Below are 25,330 nucleotides of genomic sequence, written 5' to 3'. Positions count from 1 at the left end.
GGCAACTTTACAATGTATATAAGCCTCCTCTACTTGACTGGACAAGCTGTTCGCTTCCTCAGCCAGCACATCTCGGCATCATCATTGGAGATTTCAACTCTCTCATAGTGCATTATGGGGATTAAATAATGGTGACAACTCAGGCTTGCAATTGACAGCAAACAGCCTCCACCATCTCTATGATAGCAAGTAGCCTGGAATCTTTAAATCTGAAAGCTGGAGATTAGAGACATACTCTGACCCATTTTACCACCACTGACATGAAAAAAGCCACTTTGACCTCAACCTATCAAATTCTGCCTTCTTTTTTTCCCCACAGCCAGCACAGACCTTGCCTAGTTACTTAGAACTTATAATCCCACCATAAACAGCTTCCCAACATCCCGATGGAATCTCATGAAAGCAAACCGGTCAAAATTTACTGAATTCAATGAAAACAACATCAACATAATTCCATCACCTACAGTTGATAACTACAAAAGATTCACTAAACTTTCTCATAGCATCTGGCAAGAAACATATCCTGAGAGGATTGAGAAAAATCTACAGTATTCTTTTGGCTGAGTATGAACAACAGAGTCATCCACTGTGTTTGCTGTCTTAAGGTCCTTGGATGATGGTAGAAGAACTCTCTGGAATGAAGAAATGAACAACCTAAACTTCTCGAGATCAAGTCGTAAGGCTTGGTTACTGCTCTCTTGATCGGGAGGCAGTTGCACTCCAAAGAGAACTAAAGGAAAAGTAAACCCTAACAGTATTACAAAAACCTAAGCACAAAAAGCTAAACCCCAAATTCCCACAGATACCATATAAGAATCCATCAGCTTTACAAAAAACATTTTCTTATCATATCCTACATCTACAGCAAACTCCAATACAGTAACTCTAGATGAAATTGATGTCACTCAAACTAATTTAAACAGGTAATGTTCCTGTCATTGATGGTATCCTTCCAGACTTTCTTATTCACTTTGGTCCAAGAGGAAAATCCTAGCTATCTAATTTCTTTTCTTCAATAATAAATGAAGAACAGCTCCCAAAACTTTAGCAGGAATCAAAGATAAGTCAACTGATGACCATAATAATTACTGCCCTATACCATTACTCTGCACTCCTTACAAACTTTTTGAAAGGATTACTCTCTAGGATTTCTTGATAAATAGAAGCCATCTTACTCAGTGAACAGCGCTGGGTTTAGACTTAACAGAAGCTGCTGCAACCAGGTCCTAGCTCTCACAACACATACAGAAGCCTGATACCAAAAGGGTTTAAAAACAGTTGCTGGCTTCATAGGTCCAACATCAGCTTATGATACTGTATGGAAGAAAGGTTTACTGTATAAAGCAGCCAAAATAATCAACTGCCAAAAAAACTCTAAAATTATTAGAATAAATGTCCTCTAGTAGGAAAATAAAGATTCATCTGAATTCACCAAGAAGCAGAACATTGAATAAAACTGAGACGAGGCTCTATCCTCGTCTCAGTTTTATTCAACCTATACACAAGCGACATCCCTCCAACAGCTAGTCAAAAGTTTATCTATGTTGATGATACACCCATCACTACCCAAGACAGTACCTTCAAGGCCTTGAGGGAATGCTGAGCAAAGATCTTAGCACACTACAAAATAACTCGGAAAGCTGGGTACTATCTCCTAATCCCAGAAAAACTGCTGTATCTGCTTTCCACCTAAATAACTATGGCTTATAGAAAATAAAAAGTAAAACTTCTGCAACAGGACTCTAATCCATGGAAGTGACCTTTGTTATCTTGGTGTCACACTTGACCATAGTCTAACCCAGGGTTCGGCAACCTCTGGCTCCGGAGCCCCATATGGCTCTTTGAATGAATAATTGTGGCTCTTTTTGTTTTTAAATGATCTATCTAAACATAGAAGTAAAAAGAAATTTTTTGTAAGTCAAATGACCCCTAACCATATGTCAATACTCAAAAAAACATCAGTTTACATTGGGTGCGATCAGCCAGGCAGAGCACTATGCGAGCGCTGCTTTGTAGTGAAAATTAATCGCTACAAATTAAATTAATTTGTTATTAATTAATTCGCTACCGTAGTGAATGGCGATCACTACGGTAGCACTATGATCAAGCAGTTGGCTTGGACACATTTATGACGTCACGCTAGGCTAGCAATGTAGTGCTACAGAAGTGCTTGCCTGTCTGAATGCCCCCATTGTCTTCGCATATAGTGCAGGTGTGGTCTGTAAATCTGCTCACTTTGTTAAAATAAGTTAAGGTTTTGTAGTGGACGTTGCAGTGCTTTCATTTACTGGTGATTGTGTTAGGTAACATGAATATTGTAACATTAAATTAAATATTAACAAAATAAGATTTTTTTTATAGTATTTAAAATGTCAGTAAAGAAGAGAAAGATAGAACAAGAAAATCGGGAGTTTAAAAGTGAATGGACCGAAACCTACGCATTTGTAGCAAATACAGCAGGATTTCCAATGTGTTTAATATGCCATGAAAAGCTTTCAAACAATAAAAAATCAAATGTACAAAGAAATTTTTTAAATAAACACGATACATTTGACAAAGCATATCCATGGAGAGATGAAAGAAAAAAGGCAGTAGAAGAGTTGCAATGCAAAGTAAACCTAACTAAATATTCATTTTTCAGATGGATAAAAGAATCAAGAAATACAACTATTGCTAATTTTGTGGCCGTTCAAGAAGTTGTTAAAGAGGCAAACCTTTTACGGATGGTGAATATGTGAAAGAATGTTTTATTAAAATGTCTGAATAGCTTTTCTGCAATTTTAAAAACAAAGCGGAAATAATTACAAAAATAAAAGACATGCCATTATCTGCTAAGGGACAGAACTATACGAATGGCAGAAGATATAACAAATCAGCAGGTTACAGATCTAAATTCAACATCAGGATTCTCCATTGCCTGTGACGAATCATGTGATGTGGATGACATTGCACAGATTGTACTTATTTGTAGATACATAAACTCTCAAGGACCTTAGGAAGAATTACTCAATATACTACCACTTGCAGGACAAACTCGTGGAGAAGACATTGAATCTGCTGTTACCACTTGCTTGAAAAGTAAGGGTATTAATATTAACAAAATAATATCTATTGTGACTGATGGGGTGCCAAGCATGAAAGGTACAAAAAAAGGTTTTATTTCTTTATTTAAAAAACAAATTTTGCATGACGTGTTTTCCTTTCACTGCATAATCCATCAAGAGATACATACTTTGTGCACAAACTTTTCCAAAAGAGATAACAGTAGTGATGGATTTGGTTGTAGAAATTGTTAACAAAAGAAATACCACTACATCATCAGAAATTTTGTGAACTTCTTAAAGAAATCAATTGCGAATATTCTGATCTTCTTTTGCATAACAGAATAAGATGGTTTTCCATAGCTGGCAGTGTTGATGTGATTTGCCACCTGCTTTGGAGAGGTTCAATTGTTTCTAAGACAAAAGTACACCTTGAATATGCACAGTTAGAAGGTACTCATTGGTTACAAAAATTCTATTTTATGGTGGATGTGACTTCCCATTTAAACGCACTAAATAAGAAACTACAGGGAAAAAGAAAATACAGCAGTTTTGCTTTTAGAAGAAGTGATTTCTTTTGAACAAAAATTATATTTGTTTGCGACAGACTTAGAGAAAGGCACATTATTACATTTTCCTATGTTGTAGAAATATCAACAAGAACAAGCTGATAATTCCATAAATTTAACATTTTTCAAAAAAATTGTGGTAAATATACGATCTGAATTTAATGGGAGATTTGAGGAGTTTAGAAAGAACAAGGCAACTATGTCATTTTTATTGCGACCACTTGAAATTAATCCTGCCGAATTAAATTTTTCACCTTTTGCTGGAATTGATGAGGCTGCATTTCAACTTGAGTTAGAGGACCTGAAAACCAAGGATTTGTGGAATTCAAAATTTAGAAATCTTAAAGCTGACCTTGAGGATTTGGAAAGACAAAAATCTACCCTTGCAATACAACACAAATGGTCTGAAATAGAAGATCTTAAAAGGCAAGATCAGATTGTATTTGACACGTGGAATTGTTTACCGGACACCTACATTCAGTTAAAAACATACGCATTTGGACTTCTATCGATTTATTGTGGAGTATTGTTCACCAGTTTGGTGATGAAGTTACCACACGACTCTTGTGGATACACAGCTTAAACATAACAAGACCCATCTCTGGTATCTTAATATTTATTCCTCTCCCATGGTTACCTGTGTTTTTTTGCATCACTCCTCCATGCTTCAGAAGTGTACCTTCTTTGATGAGTCTTTGGACTCCCTGGAGGTGTCAAATAATAATAATAATAATATATCAAGATATCTCTCCAGCTTGCCACCTTACCTCCAGAACCTTCCATATGGCTAGTGGAAGTACCAGATGGTCCCCAAGACTGGTGGAGAAGACTCTTGAATGAACTGCAAACAAGTACAGATCCAACTATCAAACCTCCAGGATTCAATCTATCCTGACACCTCTTGAGTCAAGCAAACAGATTTAGCACCAGACAAGTCTGCTGTGCACTCTATGCATCATATCACTGATGACTGCCATACACAATGCTTCCCTGGAGGTTTCAGGAACTTGCATTTACTCCTGAATAGTGTCATCGATTGTTAACTGAACTCTATATATAGTTTTGTTCATTAATTTCTTGTATTTTTCCTCATATGCTAAATAAATAAGGACACACATTATCTCCACTGTCAGTCATTGTCTGTATTCATGTATATGGATCATTATGAAGAGTGGTGTTATGTTAATCTGTTTCTTTATTTTATGCAGATGATGTTATACTCTTAAATAAATCTAGTGCTGCAAGTCCACAAGATTCTTTGACTAAATTGAATAACTGCTATAAGAAATTGGTATTAAAATCAGCACTAAAAGGACCAATTATGAAAATAGACATGAACATTGAAAACAACTTCACCCTGAATGGAGAACCCACAGAACAAGAAAGTCTGAAAGATTGTGCCTAAATAGCTGAAATATTTAAAGAATATGACAAATTAAATATGGAAATTGGCAACAGAATTAGCAAAACTGGTATGGTAGGAAATCAACTGAATATATTTATATGCAATAAGAGAAAATTTATCCAAGAGAAAATGCTGAACTAGCTGTATACAAAATCATTTTCAATCTTTTAACGTATGGATCTCAGAGTTGGATTAAAAATAGCACTTAATAAAAGACTGGAGACCATGAATATAAAAGTTTTGAGCAAGATTGCAGGAGTGAACAGATGGCATCAATCACAGAATCATATAAAAAATGGGAAATTAGGAAGAAACTTGATAAAATAGCTCTGTGAATAGAGCTAACCTCGTGTAGCATGGTCACTTGAACAGTATGGGAGAGGAAAGGAAGGATTAGCAAAAACAAGTATTTTTTGTCATGATGGTAGGAAAGAAATCCAGAAGACGACAATGATTTTGGTGATTTGATACAGTAAGATGTGCCTTCAAAGACCGAAATATAAAATCTGTATGTTTTTGCCAGCTTCCCAGAGAAGATTTTTTTTTTTTTCGCAAACATTAATCTCTAATCTGCACAAATGCATTGCATCATAAACTCCTCAGATAACAGAATATCCTGATAGATAACAGATTAATTTCCATTCTAAAGACAAACACAAACATTGCCTGTGGTAGGATTCAAACCTACAGCCAATCGGTTGGAGAGCAGATATCCTAGCCACTCAGCTGATCAGGCCAGCTAAGTACTATTGATAATTTTGCTAAATCCTATCAATAGTTTTGATTTCTTTTTCCTCCATTCTCCAGAAACAATCCTCACAGTGCCCTGCATTCCAAACTTGATCTCCCACATGGATATCACATCTTAAATGTGATATAATGCTATTCTTCACTGGATTGAGTTTAGTCTGGTCAACTTTGATGTTTTCCATAACAGGCTAAAGAACCTTTATGGCAGCTGTCAGCTGAAGGCATGTTAGTTGATCTCGTATGAAGCTGATAGTCCTTCCTCCTCAGCAACTCTGGTTTTTCATCTTACAAAACAAGGAATGCAATTAACAGACATTATGCACTTGTTTCATCACCTTAGTTGCTTTCAGCCATAATTCAGACAACCAAACAGAGTTCTATCTAATAAAACACCCTGTCTTTTATGTTTGACATTATTCAGCCTCTGAAAAGATAATAGTGTTTTTTCTCGAGCATTACTCTCTAATCTTCTGCACAAACATAACAGATCTATAATCTCCTTAGTCTTCAAAAAAATTTGTAATGCTTGGGGGGGGGTGTCCTTTTCTCAGTCTTAATTTTCACCCATACAAGGTAGCATCTAGTCTTAATATGTTGGTCTTGTGAGGACACATACCAAAAGTTGATTCTGTCCAAAAATAGCAATTGATTTAATTAACTGTTGACGCCTCTCTCATAGATTCAATTCATTCCTCCATTTTATTCAACTTTATTCTGCCATATTTTTATAGAGAGTACAGAGGATTTGAAATTGAAATAACCATTACTTAGTTGTAAGTAGATAAAAATTAATATCATATTTAAAAGAACAATATAGGTATATAGCGCGACTCTGTCGTGAATTGTGCTACATTTTTTCTCAGTAAAACGTGTTCTTTAGTGGTGCTGCTTTTGAACTTCAGTTGTTATATATTGTTATTTTTGGGTTACTGAGAAGGTGAGGTCAGAGTCAGATGCATCTGCGGTGGAAGAGAAGATAAGTTTTTTTTATTTAGTATAGTTAAATATAGTTTATACTTGCAGTATAGCGTAAGTAAATTAGCTTACAGTAAAGCATATAACATAGTATTTAGTGTAGTAGTCCTTCGGCACTAAGTTAATGATGGTGGCAGATGCATCTCCAATTACAAATGGCATGTCACCAAGTCCTTCCTTCAAGGACTCTATTTTGCCTAACATAAAAAAGGATTTTGTGGCATGTATGTGTCCCAGCAGTTGGATATGTGGCGGGTGACAGACAGGGGAAAGTGTGTATATGCATAAAATGTAGGCAATGGGAGGAATTCACTGAGTTAGATGTTACGATATCCGACCTCGTTGTGTCAAGAGCAGAAGAATCTGGAGAGATGAGTAGTGTGATAGATGAGAATAACAAGCGAAATATGAATGAAAGCATGGGGAGTGTGGAAGGAACGATTGTGAAGTTTTCGGAGATGGTCTTGATTAGTAGAATGAATGGCGAATAAGAGTGACCTACTTGCATAGAGAGAGATGAGGTGGAATGAGTGGGAAGTATGAAAGATGAGAGTAGGTGAATGGATAAGATGAATGCAAGGCAAATCAGAGGAGGAGTAAGAGAGAGAGAGTTGTGGGAATGATAGAAGAGGAGAGAATAGAAACAGTAGAAGAGAGGGAATGAGAGGGTGGTATGGGAAGGATAGAAGAGGAGAGAATGGAAACAGTCAGAGAGAGGAAGTGAAAAGAATGCGAGGGAATGCTGGAACCAGGGATAGAGTGCCAGGACAGCAGGTAAGTAGGCAAATACTGAGAAAAAGGGTTAGAAGAGAGAGAGAAATTGAGGGATGCAGGTGAGCAATCAAGGAACAGAGTGGTAAGAGGTGTGATGTATGGAGACTCGATGATCTGTGGTGTGGATGCCACACCATGGATTATTGAAGATAGGAGTGTTTGTCTGGAGGAACGATAGAAAGTGTGACTATGGCAATTGAGCGGAGTGAAAGGGTGGATTACATGATTGGATGTTGGGCACAAATGACATGAGAGGCAGTGTAAATTGAGTGGCGATGAGATTTATGCCTCAGGTTGTACAAAAGAAAATGCAGAGAGGAAAGATTGCATGTGTGTTATCCAGGTATGATAATAATGAGCTTAGCAGAAGAGCAGTAATAATAAATAGCGTAATAGCCAGAATGTGTCAGGAGTGAGGATTGGAATATGAGGATGCTTTGAGGTCATTTGAGGATAGAAAGGAACTGTATATGAGAGACCTTGCATTTGAATGAAGAAGGATGTAGACATCTGGAGAGATTGCTGTTTTCTGAATGAGTCAGTGTAGGAAAACTAGAGTTCCCAAAGTGGATGGTAGCAGAGGTGGCCTCTTGTGGGAATGGGTGCTTGGGGGAAGAGGGAGACGACATCAGGTAACACTGAGTCCATTGGGGTCTGGAGGGGATAATGATAGGTATAGAAGCAGTGACATTTTTATGCTTTATACTAATTCCAGGAGTATCCAGAATAAAGGAGATGAATTGGTGATACTGATAGTGCCAGCCTGGCCAAAGATTATTGGGATCACTGATACGTGGATGACGAAAGATGATATAATAACAGAATGGAAACGGATGTAGCAGGGTACAGCATTTTTTGGCAAGATAGGAGGGGAAAACGTGGTGGTGGAGTACTGCTTATCATAAGTAATGACTTATGTCCTCTAAGAGTGGAGGCTTTGGAAGGCAGTGACACTAATGGTTTTGAAAGCATATGGTGTGAGGTAGAGGTGGGCAAGACAGGATAATTAGTGGGGTGTTGCTACAAGCCAAGGAGTATAGAGGGTGAGGAGCAAGAGATGTTTAGGCAGTTGAGATTGGCAAGTGCAAGAAGAATGATTGTTACGGGAGATTTTAACTACAGCAGTATAAGTTGGGAAGAGGAAAATGCATGTAGTAATAAGGGAATGGAATTTCTAGAATTATTGAGGGACAGATGTGATAGAGGGAACAAGAGGTTAAAGAGTTTTGTATTCGGTCATAGCATCAGAAGAGCAGATAATAACTGAGATGACATCTCTCCCCCCAGTTGGAGAGAGTGACCATCTGGTTTTGACATGGAAAATGAATAGACATGCAGGAGTATCAAAGAAAAGGGAACATATTTGGAATTATAAGGCGGGTGATTATAATAGTCTTAGATATCAACTTGCGGCAGTTGAATGGAAGGCAGAATTGGAAGGCCAGGATATCATTAGTGCTTGGGAAATGGTGAAGGAATATTTGTTAGCACCATTAGTAAGTTGTATTCCACGAGTGAAGAAGCAGACACAGTTTGGTAAAGGGGATGACAATGATATCAAACAGGAACTGCAGGTGAAAAAGAGATTATGGATGAGATGTATGGAGAGGGGGTGGAGACCAGATGCATGATATAAGACTCAGGCCAGGAGAGTGACTAGTATGGTGAGGAAGGCAAAACTGGAATATGAGAAGAGATTGGCACTAAGATCCAAAGAAAATCCTAGGGAATTTTTTAGCTATGTGGCCAGTAGGAGAAGAAATGATTGTGGAAGAATGACATTGCAGGATAAAAATGGGACTAGAGTGACTGTTACAGAGCACATAGTGGAGTTGTTCAATGAGCACTTTATTGGAGTATTTCATCCTGGAGAAGGTTTTAATACTAGAGGAGTAGGGCAGGATCGACATTTAGAGGTGCAAGAGGAGTGTGTGTGTTCGAAATACTGAGTACTTTGGATGTCAGTAAAGATGGGACTGGATGGTATTCACCATGGGTTTTGAGATAATGTGCTAAAGAACTGACAGCTCTGTTGACCTGGCTTTTCAATGAAAGTCTGGATACGAGAAAGGCATCCAAGGAATGGAAGGAAGGTAAGATAGTGCCACTGCCATAAGGGCAGTAAGAGACTGGATGTGTCTAATTATAGTCCATCAGTAGTTGTTAAGGTCTTGGAGAAATTAATGAGGGACTATATACAGTGATGGGCAGATGAGGGTAATGTTATCTCTGAGAATCAACATGGATTTCTTAAGGGGTGCTCTTGCTGAAGTAATATGATTGCCTTTTATAATAAAGTGACAAGAGCAGTTGATGAGGGAAAAGCATTCACTGCCATTTTTTTGGATTTTGCAAAGGCATTTGACAAGATGCTACATGATATGCTGCTATTTAAGTTTCAGTGCATGGGTTTAGATGTCAAGTTAGTCAACTGGATTCAGGATTGGCTGTCTGATAGGTATTGGGGGAGTTGTGTATGGTGGGGCAATATCAAGGAAGCACAAGGTTACAAGTGGGGTTCCACAGGGCTCAATACTGGGACCTGTATTGTGTAACCTTTATATCAATGAAATTCTTAATGAATTGCAAGGGGATATTCAGCTGTTTGCAGATGATGTGAAGCTGGGAAAGGTTATTAGTAATAGTACAGATGTGGCGGCCCTGCAAGAGGATTTGAATAAACTAGACAGATGGCAAATGAATGCGGATATTGGTTTAATGCAACAAAATGTAAAGTCTTGAAGTTTGGGATACATTGATGTGAGGATGCATACTCGATTGGCGGAGCTGTACTGGAGGAAGTAGGGTAGACAAGATCTGGAGGTGATGATCAGTAAAAAAATGAAATTCAGGGGGCATATTGCAAAGGTCGTGAAGGTAACCCTTTATTTGCTGCAATACTGAGAAGGATGCTGACCTTCTCAGTATTGCAGCAGAGATAGAAAGTTATCATTCCATTGTATAAGACCAGACCCTGATGAAACCACACTTAGACTATTGTTCCCAGGATTTGAAGGGGATAGATTAACTGTGGAAAGAGTGCAGAGGCAGATATCAAAGGTGGTTTCAGGACAGTACAATGTTACTTATGAGGATCGGCTGAGGTAATGTGGACTGCAGAGGCTAGTGGATAGAAGAAGGAAAGGTGATATGATCGAGACTTTCAAACTGTTGAGAGTCATTTGCAGGGTTGACACTGGGGAGTTCTTTCACTTTGTGGAGCAATGAGAAGGAGCGATGACAAGGGACCATCCTTGGAAAGTACAGAAGAAAGCTGTGAGCAAGCAGGTAACGAGTGGTTTCTTTGTGTGGAACTGTGGAATGCATTGCCTGATAGAGTTTTGAGAGCAAGAATGGTCAATGAGTTCAAGGAGTGGTATGATAGACTTTGCATTTCCAAGGAAGGACCTCCCATGATTAGTCTGTTGACTCCATGGTAGCTCTTCAACTTTAAAAAGAATTAAAGTTGAAGAGCTTTTACATGCAAACTGTACACTCTACTATACAAATGTTATTCAGGAATAAATGAGACATTTCGAATACAAGAACCAAACCTAGGAGTGTCAGTAGCAAACTTTGAAGAAACACTAATTGCTTGGGTTAGGGAGGCATATAGTGAAGTTGTCTGCAAGTATACAAAAATAGAATGCCAAGGTGGATACAAGGAGCAGTCCTGGAAAAGAAAAAAAGTATACTGAAAGTTTCTAGGAAACAAGTAGTCAGATATCTGCAAAGAATACAGAGAAAAATGTAAGAGTTAATTTTTGCGTAAAAGTAGTGAAACAGTAGTAGTAGTAATGGGAAGATTTTGGTAAGAGTATAGAAGATAAATATCAGGATGGTAGCAAAATGTTCTAGAGGCAATTGAAAAATACTGATAAATTAAAGAAAGAGTACTATAAAGGGGATCAAAGATGATTAAGGTGACACTAAAACTGCAGATGTCTGAAGTAATAACTTTGAAAGACTGTTAAATAAAACAAGATATGACAGAATAGTAGTGGAAATTTTCATAATGAATGTGAACAGGAGTACAAATCAATACTTGGGGTCGAACAAGCTGTCAAAAGCCTGTAATGGGAGAGCAGCTGGGGTAGGTGATATTTGATCAGAAATGCTCAAATATGGTCTGGTCTGTGTTCACTGGGCATCTACAGATGCCGTATCGTCACTCCGATGTTCGATGATGTTCCACACTAGGCCTCGCCATGTAGTCCTGTTGTTTGCCCTTCTGGCAGCCTCAACTCTCTGAAGATCAGTCACTCCACACACGCCATCCATCTATCCATCTCATTGATGGTCTATCCCTGCCTCTTTTTCCAGGAACTTTACCTTCTATTACTGTTCTGAGAAGTCCTCCTTCCATCCTTTCTATGTGTCCAAAATATTTTAATTTTCTTCTGTCAATATCCTTAAGGAGCCTTAAAGTTCTACTAATCTTTTCTAACACCCATTCATTTGTACGCCTTTCAGTGTATGATATCCTCAACAGCCTTCTGTAACACCACATCTCAAAAGCAGATATCCGTTTCTTATCTGACTTCTTTAGGTTCCAAGTCTCACATCCATAAGTCGCTGTTGAAAAAACAACTGCATCCAAAATCCTCAACTTTGTTCCCATGGAGATAGATCCATCCTTCCAGATTTTAGACAGGTCTCCTACTGTTGTTTTAGCCATTCCTAACCTTTTTCTGACATCTTCTGAACAGCAATTCTTCACATTAATAATGGATCCCAGGTACTCAAACTTGCTGACTTCCTCAATTCTTTCTCCATTAAGATACATTTGTTTCTCAAGAGCGTCTCTGTTTGTTTTTCCTTTGAGAACCATGATCTTTGTCTTGCTAGAATTGAGTTGAAGTCCTCTGTTATTACTGATCTTGTTAACTTTGTCAAGAATTAGTCCTAGTTCTTCCATGTCATTACAAAGGACTACTGTATCATCAGCGTACCTCAGATTACTGATCAATCTACCTCCTATCGTAATTCCTGTCCTGAGCTCATCCAATGCTTCACGCATGATGTCCTCTGCATATATACTAAACAAGTGAGGAGAAAGAACATCCTTGTCTAACTCCTTTTCCAACTTGAAGCCAGTCAGTTAATCCAACACCTGTTCTTACTGTGGCTTCTTGCTCCTTATACAAGTTGGCTATCAACCTGATAGTGTGTTGAGGAAAACCCATTCTTTCCATTACTTCCCACAGTTTCACATGCTCAACACAGTCAAAAGCTTTAGAGTAGTCTAAGAAACACATTACCAGAGGGAGTCTGAATTCTTTATATTTTTCTATGATCTGTCTAAGGCAAAGGATCTGATCTCTGGTGCCCCTACCTTTCCTAAAACCAGCTTGTTCCTCGGGCATCTCTATCTCAACTTTGGCCTCAATCCTATTTAGCATGATCTTTAATAAAATTTTGCTTTCATGAGATATCAAACTAATACATTAGGAAAGCCAGTTGAAATATGAAGGTATAAAATTATTACAGTGGCTACATTGCATAATTCAGAGGGTTTAGTCAGGAGGTCGAATTCCAAATGATTAGAGTACAGCTTTCATAGTTCCTATCTGTAAAAAAGGGAATAAATTTGAGTGCAATAATTACAGATGAATTTCCCTCCCAAGTGTTCTTGGTAAGATTTGTGCATGCGCATTTGTTATTGAAAAGTGGCTGAGAAAGATTGTGGAAGAAACTTGGAGAAGAGACATAGAGGTTATCACAATCAGATTTTCATTTTACAATGAATAGTTCAGAAATCATAGTCTTTAATTAAGTTGTAAGTCAGCAGTTAGAATTGAAGGTAGTACAGGAAGTGGATTGGTTTAAAATCAGGTGTAAGAGAAGGATGCACACCATATACCCTTCATTAACTTCATGGATTGCATTATGAAGAAAAGTAGCATTTAACCTGATATTAGAGATATCAAACTTTGCTCTATTGCTTTATGCAGATGATATTATGCTATTGAACACATCTAGCACAAGTCTTCAAAATTCTCTTACTAAATTGAATAATAGCTGTAACAACTTTGGAATGAAAATTGGCAATAAAGAGACCAGAACTGTAAAAATAAGCAGGAACATAGAAAGCGTCTGCTGTATTTTCACTGGAGAAACCTATAGAATAAGTAAAACATTTTTGCTATTTAGGCATAGTTTTTAGTAAAGAATGGAAATTAAATATGGAAATAGGCAGAACAGAATAAGTAAAGCTGGTAACACATTAGGAAAGCCAGTTGAAAAAAAAAAATGTATGGAATAAAAGAGAAATTAAGCTAAAACACTGAGCTAGTAGAATGCAAGACAGTTAAACTAGTTTTATGTTATGCACTTGAGAGATGGTATAGAAATAAAGTACTTGATCAAGGACTAGAGACTACAAACATGAGAGTTGTGAGAAAAATTAGGAAAGCAGACAAATAGTATCAGTAGCAGCATATTAAAATGGAAGATATTGTAAGGATGTTAACATTGTTTGCATTCAATAATGTGTGAGCCTCCAGAGAAATTGGATTAAAAATAAATAGAGAAAAAACAAAAATATGAATGAATGATGAATAAATACATAAACCATAGAACTATCAAAGTTGAAAACCATGAAATAGAAGGTCATTTCATGACCTTCATATGTATGAATTTCATATGTATATTCATGAGCTTCATATGTATATTTGGGCCAATTGTTATCCTTTGAGGAGTGCCAAAGAAAAGAGATTGAACGAAGAATTCACCTTGGATGGATGGCTTATGGGAAAATGAGAGAGATATTCAGAAGTGACATCCCTATGAGTCTAAAAAGGAAAGCTTTCGACCAGTGCATATTTCCTGTCCTAAGGAGTATGGAGGAGAAACATGGACCTTTAACAGAAGCCCTAAACAAAAAAGCTGTGAACAACACAACATCACATGGAAAGAAGTATGCTAAAAATACCATTAAGAGATAGGAAGACAAATATCTGGATAAGATCTCAAACAGGTGTCATGGATATTGTAAAATACATTAAACAGGCTAAGTGGAGATGGGCTGGCCATATTGCCAGATGCAGTGACCGGAGATGGACTAGAAAAACAACAGAGTGGAGACCAATGGACGGAGCAAGACAAAGAGGAAGACCTTGAAGAAGGTGGAGAGATGAACTGGAACAAATTACAGGAGTGAGATGGATGGAAGAAGCAGAAAACCGAGTGATCTGGAAAATCATGGGGGATACCTTTGTCCAGCAGTGGACAGAACCAGAAGGTTGAAGAAGAAGAAGAATGTGTGAGCAGGGCTAATGTAAGGTAGTATGATTGCTTAAACAGAATTGGAGAGGAAAGGTTAGCAAAATAGGTGTTTGATGCCATGATGATAGGAAAAAAACTTAGAGCATAGGTTCCCAAAGTGGGTGGTACTGCCCCCCAATGGGTGCCGAAGTTCTAGGGGGGACTATAGTGGGATCAAAAGCATTTGGGGGCATTCAGGCAGTCTTGGGGTCAGTGGCTCTTTATAGAAGAAATTAACAATATATATTTAAAAATTAATTATTTTCGTGATTTTGTGATTAGATAATCATTTAAAATTTAAATATTGCATTTTAATTCATCTTATGCCTGTCTTACACGATCAATTTTTTTTATCTATTTTCTATTTCAATTATTTAATCATTTGAAAATTTACCATGTCAGATAGAAATAGATGTCAATTTTCTATGTCAATGAGAAAATAGAGCATGTATATACGTAGGCTGTTCAATAAGTAATAAGACTATATTTATACAGAAAACAGATTACCTTTAATCGTCATCATTTACATGGTCTTTTTCGAAGTAACTACTGTGAGACGTGATGCATTTGTCCCAACATTGCGTCCACTTCTTAAACACATGTGAGAGTCCGTTTTTTGAGAGTTCTTTCAAAACCACCTCTGCAGCTTTTACACATGCTTTGTTGCTTTCGAAATGGCGGCCTCTTATTGGTTTCTTTAGCTGAGGAAACAGCCAGAAATCGCATGGTACGAGATCAGGACTGTGTGGAGGGTGTGGTAGGATATCTGTATTGTTCTGCAAAACGTCCACTACACAACCAACAATATGTGGCCTTGCATTATCTTGATGCAATAAGAAGCCATTATTCAGCAATGGACGCTTCCTTTTGACTTGCTTGATGATAATCGCTGCTGTGTTGATCATTGTCTCTGTGATGGAAGTTGAAGGTCTTCCCTCACGTTCAAGATCTTCCACATTTTGCCTTCCTTCCTTAAAAGTTTTATACCAGCGAAAAAACACTTGCCCTCGACATTGCTTCATCATGGAAAGCTTCGCGTATCATGTTAAAAGTGTCCGATGCCGATTTCTGCAAACGCACACAAAATTTAATCGCATAACGCTGTTCTAAAGACGCTTCCATTTCGAAGACTGGTAGCACCTTGTAGGCGCGCCGATGAGCACTTGTGTTTAGTCACGTGACACTGGCACATCAGCCCATGTATGCCATCTATCAACCTCTTTTGTAATACATACAGCAACATTTCTTTATTCTACAGAAATTAATATTGTGATGAGTGGTTTCGCCACAGTAAAATTAGTCTTATTACTTATTTGAACAGCCCACGTATGTGAGTATAATAGGTTATGTTTACAGTAGCAAATATATTCGTTATATTTCATTTCAAAATATATATAAAATATATAAAACCACTTTTCTAATTGATTTGTACAAAAATAAACCCAATTTTATATAATTTAATATTACGAGTAAAAATAATAATGGCAATAAATAAATAAAATTGTAAATTTTAGTTAGCCTAGTTAGTACTAACTTATATTGCTAACTAGAGGGAAAAAACAAAGCAAATATTATTTGACACTTATTATACTGTTTTCTGTGGTTATGTTTTGTAGGTTTGTTGTTTATATCTTGTGTAATTATTTTATTTATTAATTATTATTTATAATTATTCGGACAATTGCATGATCGGACGAACAAAATGCGCTTGCGTGCAAAATAAAAAATTGAACGTGTCATACAGGATATTTTAACTTCTATTTTTTATATACTTAAAAAAAGTATTCTTTTTTTGCTGTTGTAAAATTGATCGTGCCATACAGGCTTTAGTCTATTCACGCAGCAAACGAGTCTTAACTAGTAGTATGTCGGTCAACTATTACGTAGGTAATTCACTCAATTCAGCATGTTTTGACAGGAATATGGGCGCTTGCAGTGACATGTTCAAATGGTATCGCAAACAAGTCGATGCATGCAAGTCGATTTGGGCTAGATTTCAAATCTATAAATATCAGTGGTTTAGGAATAAGTTTCATTAATTTTTGTGTGCTTTGCCAACAATCATTAGTCGGAAGTGTGATAGATAAGTAGAGTCATACAAAGTGTAAATTAAATCTTTTATTTTGTGAATATTTTTGCACATTTTATTACTTCATTATGTGTGAATATAAGAAGAAATGTCGACAGTACAGTATTGAGTAATTGAAATATGGTTTCATTCAGTCTCCTACGAACCAATTATTACCCATGTGCTTGATTTGCCAAAAAGTGTTTTTAAATGAAGCAATGAAATCTTCTAGGCTATAAGAACATTTGACAAAAATGCATGCTGACAAAATGGATAAAGATTTGTCCTATTTTCAAGTACTAGAAGAAAAAAATTTTAAACGTCTCTAACTATATCAAAACTTTTTATGTTGTCCACTAAACAAGATAATGGCAGATTACAAGCTTCTTATAATATTTCATTATTAATCACAAAAGCGGGAAAACCACACACAATTGGTGAGGAATTAATCTTGCCAGCAGTAAAAGAAGTAATAAACACTCTGCTTCATAAGCCAGCGTCAGATATCATCAGGAAAATTCCTTTGAGCAATAATTCAGTGCAAAGAAGAATCGATGAAATGGCTGAAGACGTTGAAAAATCATTGTGTGATTATTTGAAGACATGCCAATTTTCCATTCAACTCGATGAATCAACTCTCCCAAATAATGAACCACTACTCTTATCATACGTACGATTCATAAAAGAAGAAAATGTTTGTCAAGAATTATTATTTGCTAAAAACTTGGAAGCGGATACAAAGGGAGAATCTATGTTTAATATCATGAATAAGTTTTTTTAAGAGAAAGACATTCCTATTCGTAATATTTTGTCTGCTGCTACTGATGGTGTTCCAGCAATGACAGGGCACCACAAGGGTTTCATAGTGCATTTGAAACAAGCAGTACCAAATATACTAGCTATACATTGTGTTCTTCATTGTCAACATTTGGTTGCGAAAAATTTAAGTGAACACCTGTACACGTCGCTCCATTACGTTATTAGAGTAGTCAACAAGATTAGAAGTAATTCATTGAGTGACAGATTGTTTAGCCAACTTTATAGTGAAAACGATGAAGATTTCAATCGTTTGCTGCTTCACATAGAAGTTCGCTGGCTTTCAAAAGATATTTGTCTGAATCGATTTTACAATTTGTTTGATTCAGTACCAGAGTTCCTAGAAAACAGAGACGACGGATTGCAGGCCAACCTGATTACATCCAAAAATGACATCGCTTATTTGACTGACCTCTATACAATATTTAATGAAGTCAGTCTACAACTACAAGGTGATGATTGAATTTAATTAAAACAAAAAACGTTAATGCCGCTTTTGTAGGGAAACTTCTTCTGTTCAAGCGGAATATGGGCCGAGGGAAATATAGCCACTTTTCAAATTTATCAGCAGTGTCTCTCAAAAAGGAAGATTTACTTACATACCGCCAACACTTGGAGGTTCTCCATGCTGATTTCAATGAGCGATTCAAGTATATTCTAAACATGAATATACCAAATTGGCTTCTAGATCCTTTCTCACATGTAAGCACAGCAGGATCATCAAATTTAGAAGTGGAACTCATAGAACTCACAACAAATGAAGAACTAAAAATAAAATTCAAAACTGGATACCAAGAGTTCTGGTTTCAAAAATCAATACCGACACTGTACCCTGGATTATGGGAAATAGTGCAGAAATTTTTAATTGCATTTCCATCTTCTTATTTGGCTGAGCGTGGGTTTAGTGCTGTAGTGAATTTACTATCTAAGAAAAGGAACCAATTGCATATAACTGAGCGTGGCGATTTAGGACTGTTTTTAACAAAAGTTGAACCCGATATTAACAAACTTTTAAAAATGCACCAGGCTCATTCTCAGACATTAATTTGTTATTTTTTCTTTGTATTTTTACTTTGCAAGTTCGAAATAAACCATCTAATACATTTGATGCTGTTTTAATTATTACAATAAGATTCTTACTAATGTAATGCAATCTCTTAATATGTATTCCGAATTTTTATATTTAAACCATTGTATGAAACTTCACATTAATTTGTTATTTTTGCTTTGTATTTTTACTTTATAAGTTAGAAATAAACAATTTTGTAATATATTTAATGGTGTTTTAATTATTACAATAAGATTCTTACCAATGAAATCTCTTAATTGTATTCCACATTTTCATATTTAAACCATTGTATGAATCTGTGCATAATGTTATTTGACTATACATTTTGCAATCTTTACATATGGGCTACGTTTCACCAAAATTGGTATAGCAATAACTGTGTTCAAGATGAAGCACATATTGGCCACTTCTTTTTAAAAATTTAAAGGCATAAGAAGTAATGTATCATTAGTTGCTATTTACGTCAGAAATATCAAACGGCTTGAACGCGGAAAACTGTTATAATGGGGGCGTTACAAAATTTATGTCTTGCAAAGTGGGTGGTGGCCCGAAAAAGTTTGGGAACCTATGACTTAGAGGAAGACCAACATCTAGTTGGATTTATTCATCCAAAAGTGCCTTAGAAGACTGAAATGTTAGAAATTACAATATTGGAGTGCTGACAAGTAACAGACTAATTTGGAGGAAAATTGTTGATAGGAGATTAATAATAATGTAAGCTTAATTATATAGTGTAGCCTGTACACCCGTTGAAGGTTCATATCAGAAATTGATGATGATGAATGGGTAGGTGATATTTGATCAGGCCATATATGCCATATGGCATGATCAAATATCATATACGAATATGATATTTCATCATATTCGTATATGATATGCCATATACGAAAAGCTAGTTATTTTGTGTGGATTCCAACAAAATGTGTTTTTTCTCTTGATATTTGGATTTTATATAAAATCCAAATTCAAGAAAATGATAACAGTATGTATGCTTGGCATTTATGATGCTTTGTTTAGTAATGCTAAAACAAAAATATTTGGCTTGTCCACCTAGATAATTTGTAAACACTCTTCTTGAACAAAGTTTTGTACTCTGCCTTGAAATTATTACCCAATATTCCTTCCATATATGTTGTCAGCTGCTGCAGAATTTTTATTATTACTTGATATTTTTTTCTCCGCTAAAATTTAAGTCTTTTAAATTGTAGGTATGTAATGATGAAGATGCTGGACAAGTAATTGGACCACTTGTATCCAGCCAAAAAATGAACATAAAAGTCATTCATTTGCTGTACTCATTTCATGAGAAAATATCTAAGGTAAGTTTTATACATCTATATAAGTAACTTGAAATTGTCTTAAAATCTGGACAAAATGCCTATAATTGTCACATATTTAATAGTAAGTGTCTAACACATTAGACAATCTTTACTGGAATGAAATTTTGGTAAATTTCATTCCAGTAAAGTTAATAAATTTTTATATAGCAGTTCACCCATGAAAGGTTTGAGGACCTGTAGTGCACTAATATCATGAGTGGAAAGAGGTTCAGCAGACAGAAGAACTTTGTTTTTCATAACCCGGTGTTAGTAAGGTGGGGTGTCACAGACCCCAAAGATTTTAAATCGACTATAACTTTTTAATGTGTGACAGTGAGTCATGCCTCAGTATAGCTTCCTCTCCCGTTACACGACGCCATAGATGACAGGCTGTTGTTTAGTGTGGACCCCACCTTACCACTTTTGTTACATTTTCCCACCTTATTAACTCCAGGTTAAATACTTTTTGGTTATAGCTGGAAAGTTCTTGCCTAGAAGTCAGGAAATGATTATCCAAGATGATAGAAACAGGGTTAAATGCATGTAGTGTAGCTGGTGCTTAGTGAGCTGGGAGCTAGCCAAAAAATTGTTTGATTGGATGTGGCTAAAGTGATCATGCTTTTCATGGTATAGCTATAGATGCAACTTTATATGACTATTGTTCATGGAAGTATAAATATCAGAATAAAAGGTACAGATCATATAAACTTAGGGTTTTCCTACTTTTTGATAAATATCATGAAAATTTTAGTTTTTAGTCACTTCTTCAAAAGGGAGCACTATTCCATTGCTAAATTTTATATGGGATTTGCAGAGAGTAAGTATTTTGGATGCTCAAGCAGCTCTAGAGGCAGATATATTTGTTTTAGAAGAAACTTGTAATTAGTTTTATTCTAACAGTGCATAATTTCCAAATGCAGCATGATTGCTTATTTTTTAAATACATATTCTAGGCATATATACAGAGTTGCAGCTATAGCTTAAAAATCTCAGCTGAAAAATTAAATCTGATTATACCTGAGAAGAGACTGAATGCATTTGTGCTTTGAATTAGAAGTTGAAGAGATTTGTCACTGAACTCTTTCTTGATATGTGCTTGAAAATGTTAAGCAAAAAGAACAAGTTTTTTTTAGAAGATTCTGGTAAACTATAGAGGTGATGCATTATGCTGAGAAAGCCTTTTGGGAAATCTCAGCCCAAATAATGGCTCATTATGTCTAAAGGATTGTAGATACCTAGGACACATCACATCTGTGTGTGTGTGTGTGTGTGTGTGTGTGTGTGTGTGTGTGTGTGTGTGTGTGTGTGTGTGTGTGTGTGTGTTAGACTAGAAGTTAAGAAAAGAGCAAGAATTTATTGATAATCTTTTTGAAACAGGTGCATTTCTCTGGGAAATGTACCTTTTTCATTTTAGTAATAGCACATATGGATATGTGCTATCACTAAACTTTTCCATAGTACAGAGATTAGCAGTAACTGGGTGAGAAATGACATTTTGAATGGCAACAAACACCAACCATTTTTAGATAGCTCAAGAGAAACTATGGAGGTGACGTATTTTATGCTGAGAAAAGCTTTTGGTAAATTTCATTCGTAAAAAGTAAGTTTGATTATGTATGTGGAGTTATCATTCTCAAAGGTGTTGGTTATGGAAGATCTAGAAATGCATGGGATGTTTGAGCACTGCAGGTTTTATTAATGATGTGGAATGTAGTGTATTATCAAAAGCAGAACTGTACATAAGATTTCAGATCTGTATTACAGAAAGAGAATTGGTAAAAGAGAAAAGTCCTCAGTCCTTAGTTGGAACATACCAATGCCGGCATTGGTATGTTCCAACTAATTAATAGGGTTAGTGCAAAGAATCAAGACAGACCTTAGGATATTAGTGCTTAGTGAGTATATCTCTTGTAGAATTTCATTAATTCCTTCTAAATGTCAAAAGTGGCCATAACTTTCTTCACTCATTTCCATAGAGGTGTTTAGAGGATAGTGATATAGTATGGATTTCACTGTAGATTGAGAGTTGATGAATGTAGAATGGTGATTAATGATTGATTGATTGCATTTCCAAATGATAAAGTAGTTACTATTAGTAATCATTTGAATTGAGAGAGATGGCATATTATACTACTCATCCTCACCCCCCCCCCTTTTTTTTTTTTTTTTTTTTTTGTAATGAACTGAATATAGGCTGCCTCCATGCCAAGGAATAGATGGCATCTGAAAATGAAAGTGTAAAGCAACGGTCTAATATACGAGGATGGTTTGAAAAGTTCTCAGCCTCGACCATGGATGGCAACACTATTGGCAAGATGTATTTTTTCTAAGTTGGTACATCTGTTCACGTGAAATTGCAAGTCATTCTATCAAGTAGTTTGTTTTATACAGTTGTCTGAAGCAAAAGTGTTGTCTCTATCCCTTGAAATGGATAAAATTGAGTATCGTATGGTTATAAAATTCTTTGTAAAAGAAGGTTTAATGCCAAAAGAAATTCATTCGAAGTTCATAAAGGTTTATGGACACTCTAATCCTTCGTTTTCGACAATTAAGAAATGGGCTGTCGAGTTTAAATGTGGCCGTACCAGCCTTGAAGATGATCCACATGAAGTAAAAAGTGTAACAACACCAGAAGTCATTGATCAAGTGCATGATATGGTATTGGATGACCGGTGAGTTAAAGTACGTGAAATTGCAGAGACTATAGGCATTTCAAAAGAACGTTTAGGATATATTTTGCATGGAGAATTGCATATGAAAAAGCTTTGTGCAAGATGGAGTGCCCTGCTTGCTCACAGCAGATCAAAAATGCACTCGCATGAAAATCTCTGAACAGTGCTTGGAACGTGTTAACAAGAATAAAACTGATTTTGTGTGTCGATTTATTACTATGGATTACCAGAATCCAAACAGCAGTCAAAACAGTGGACAGAAGTCGGTTGTTCAGCACCAAAGAAGACAAAGTTGGTTCCATCAGCAGGAAAGGTCGTGGTGTTTTGGGATGCTAAAGGCATTTTGTTTATTAATTATCTTGAAAAGGGTAAAACAATAACCGGGGAATATTATTCTGATCTTTTAACCAGATACCAGATTAGACGAAAAAATTCGTGAGAAAAGACCCGGTTTGCAGAAGAAAAAAATCATCTTTCATAAGGACAATGCATCTGCCCACAAAAGTGTTTTGGCAATGGGAAAATTAAGGGATCTGCACTATGAATTGTTGGAACATCCATCCTGTTCTCCAGATTCGGCTCCCTCTGACTTCTATTTCTTACCAAAACTAAAACTCTTCCTCACTGGTCAGTATTTTTCTTCGAATCAAGAGGTTATTGCAGCTGTAGAGAGGTATTTTGAGAACCACTATCTCAGGGACGAGATAATGGCACTGGAGCATTATTGGAATAAATGTGTCTTAAGGGAGATTATGTTGAAAAATAAAAAAAATTTTGAAATTATAAATTCGTTAGGCCAAGAACTTTTCAGACCACCCTCATATAAAAGAGAAATCTGATGTGAATGAGTACTATGTTTTGTTTATAGAAGAGGATTCTAGATTATGTAATCCTTGGCATACAGATGTGTACTCTAGATTTACACCTTTTCATTAATGAGGAGTGGAATTATCATATGAAAAAAAAAATAATAAAAATCACTAGAATAGCCTGAGGAATTATGGTTGAGATCTGATTGATTCTGCAGTACCTACATATTTTTCATTGAAGGGATTCCTTTTGAGGGCTTTAGTATGGAGTCTGAGACTATCTGGCTGAAGAAAATTAATATAGTCTACATTTTCTAGAACAGAAGGTTTTAGGAATGAAAAGGTGATGATTGTCTTTCACTGATGGGGAGAAGTAATAATTTTTGTTTTCTAACAGGCTTGATCATTATATACAAAAATCAAATTTCTTTAGAACACTTCTTTCAGCTACACCTTTTAAATAAGGGACAACTAATTTCTTGATCTCAGAAGATGTGCTATAAGAAGGGAGATAGTCTTCAATAATTTGTTGTATCCTAATATGATTAAAACTTTGCGACACCATTTTTTTAATGGATTCATTAAATGAATAAATGGAATGCACACAGTAGAGGAGAGTTTTGATAGCTTATATTTCTACAAAAAATAGAATTGATATCATTATAGCATTTGCTGACTGCAGATTTTTGGTAAATGGACAATCACCAAACCGCCTATCTCTCATTTTCTTAAGGGAAAAAAAGAATGGGAGGTTCCTGTTGATTTTCTTTTTAGAATTAAATAATTTCTAGAGCAGGGATTTCTTAGTTAGGAGTTGATTCAGTTTATCTATAGGATGGGGCCAAACAGCATCAGTGTGTTTCTAAACTAGATTGAAGTACAACGATCTCTGGATGATTTTTAGTGTTCTATCAAATGATATAGGATAGGTATTAATTTTGTGAAATGCAAGTTTTCAACCCAGTTGAGCCACTATATCATAAGATCAGCAATTTAGTTTCTTGCATAGATTGTTTTGCTTGACTTAGTAATAAGAATTAGAACCTGCATATAAACAAAAAATAAACATTGGAAAAGAATAGACTAAAACTGAATGAGCTGTAGCGTAGACAGAATTGTAGAGTAGGTGCCCTCCCTCGATGAGTGTTTGGACTCCCTGGAGGTGTCATAATAATAATAATAATAATAATAAAAGCTTAATGTCCTAAGAAAGGCATTTTCTACTGATACAAGTGTTTCTGTACTAATACAGGAAAACCTGTATTAGTAGAAAACTCCAAAGGGAGAATGCAAACCATTGTTACATGCAGTGAATAACCTGAGACAAAACTCGCAATCCAGTTACAAAGGCTAGAATTCAAACTATTAGATAGCAGTTTGCTGAGAAACCCACCATGCCGGATCTCATTTCAAATGTCTTCAAAATTTCAGCAACAGCACAGGTTTCTTTAATCTTGGTGTTATTTTACATAGTCATATTTATTGAGGTTGGGTTGCTTTAGGTTAAGATCTGCTGCTGATTTTGGAAAAAAAAAAAAAGTTTCTCATATTTGCACTTAACTGCATTGAAGCATAGTAGTTTTTTCCCAGTTGATTCTGTGCATGATATTATTATTATTATTATTATTATTATTATTATTATTATTATTCATGCCTCCATGAAGTTAAAAGACTCATCGTGGGAGGTCCTTCTTAGGAAACACAATCTATCATACCACTCCTTGAACTCATTGACCGTTCTTGCTCTCACCACTCTATCAGGCAATGCATTCTACGGTTCAACCATCCTCCATGAAA

General features: G+C 36.0%; 1 protein-coding gene across 1 annotated transcript in view; it reads left to right on the top strand.

The window, feature by feature from the left end:
* Positions 1-25,330, top strand: part of fws (Conserved oligomeric Golgi complex subunit 5 four way stop) — a 574,187-nt gene that overhangs the window by 357,283 nt on the left and 191,574 nt on the right. The window contains exon 13 of the mRNA XM_090393051.1: positions 19,942-20,052. Within this exon, the coding sequence (XP_090249177.1) occupies positions 19,942-20,052 (111 nt within the window). The remainder of the gene's footprint in view (positions 1-19,941; positions 20,053-25,330) is intronic.

The sequence above is a fragment of the Typopeltis vanoorti genome, chromosome 5 (genome assembly GCF_054136105.1).
Source record: "Typopeltis vanoorti isolate ZY-2024b chromosome 5, IOZ_Tvanoo_1.0, whole genome shotgun sequence".
Classification (NCBI taxonomy): Eukaryota; Metazoa; Arthropoda; class Arachnida; order Uropygi; family Thelyphonidae; genus Typopeltis; species Typopeltis vanoorti.
Note: the sequence above shows the minus strand (reverse complement) of the source record. Positions and strands in the feature narration are given on the sequence as shown.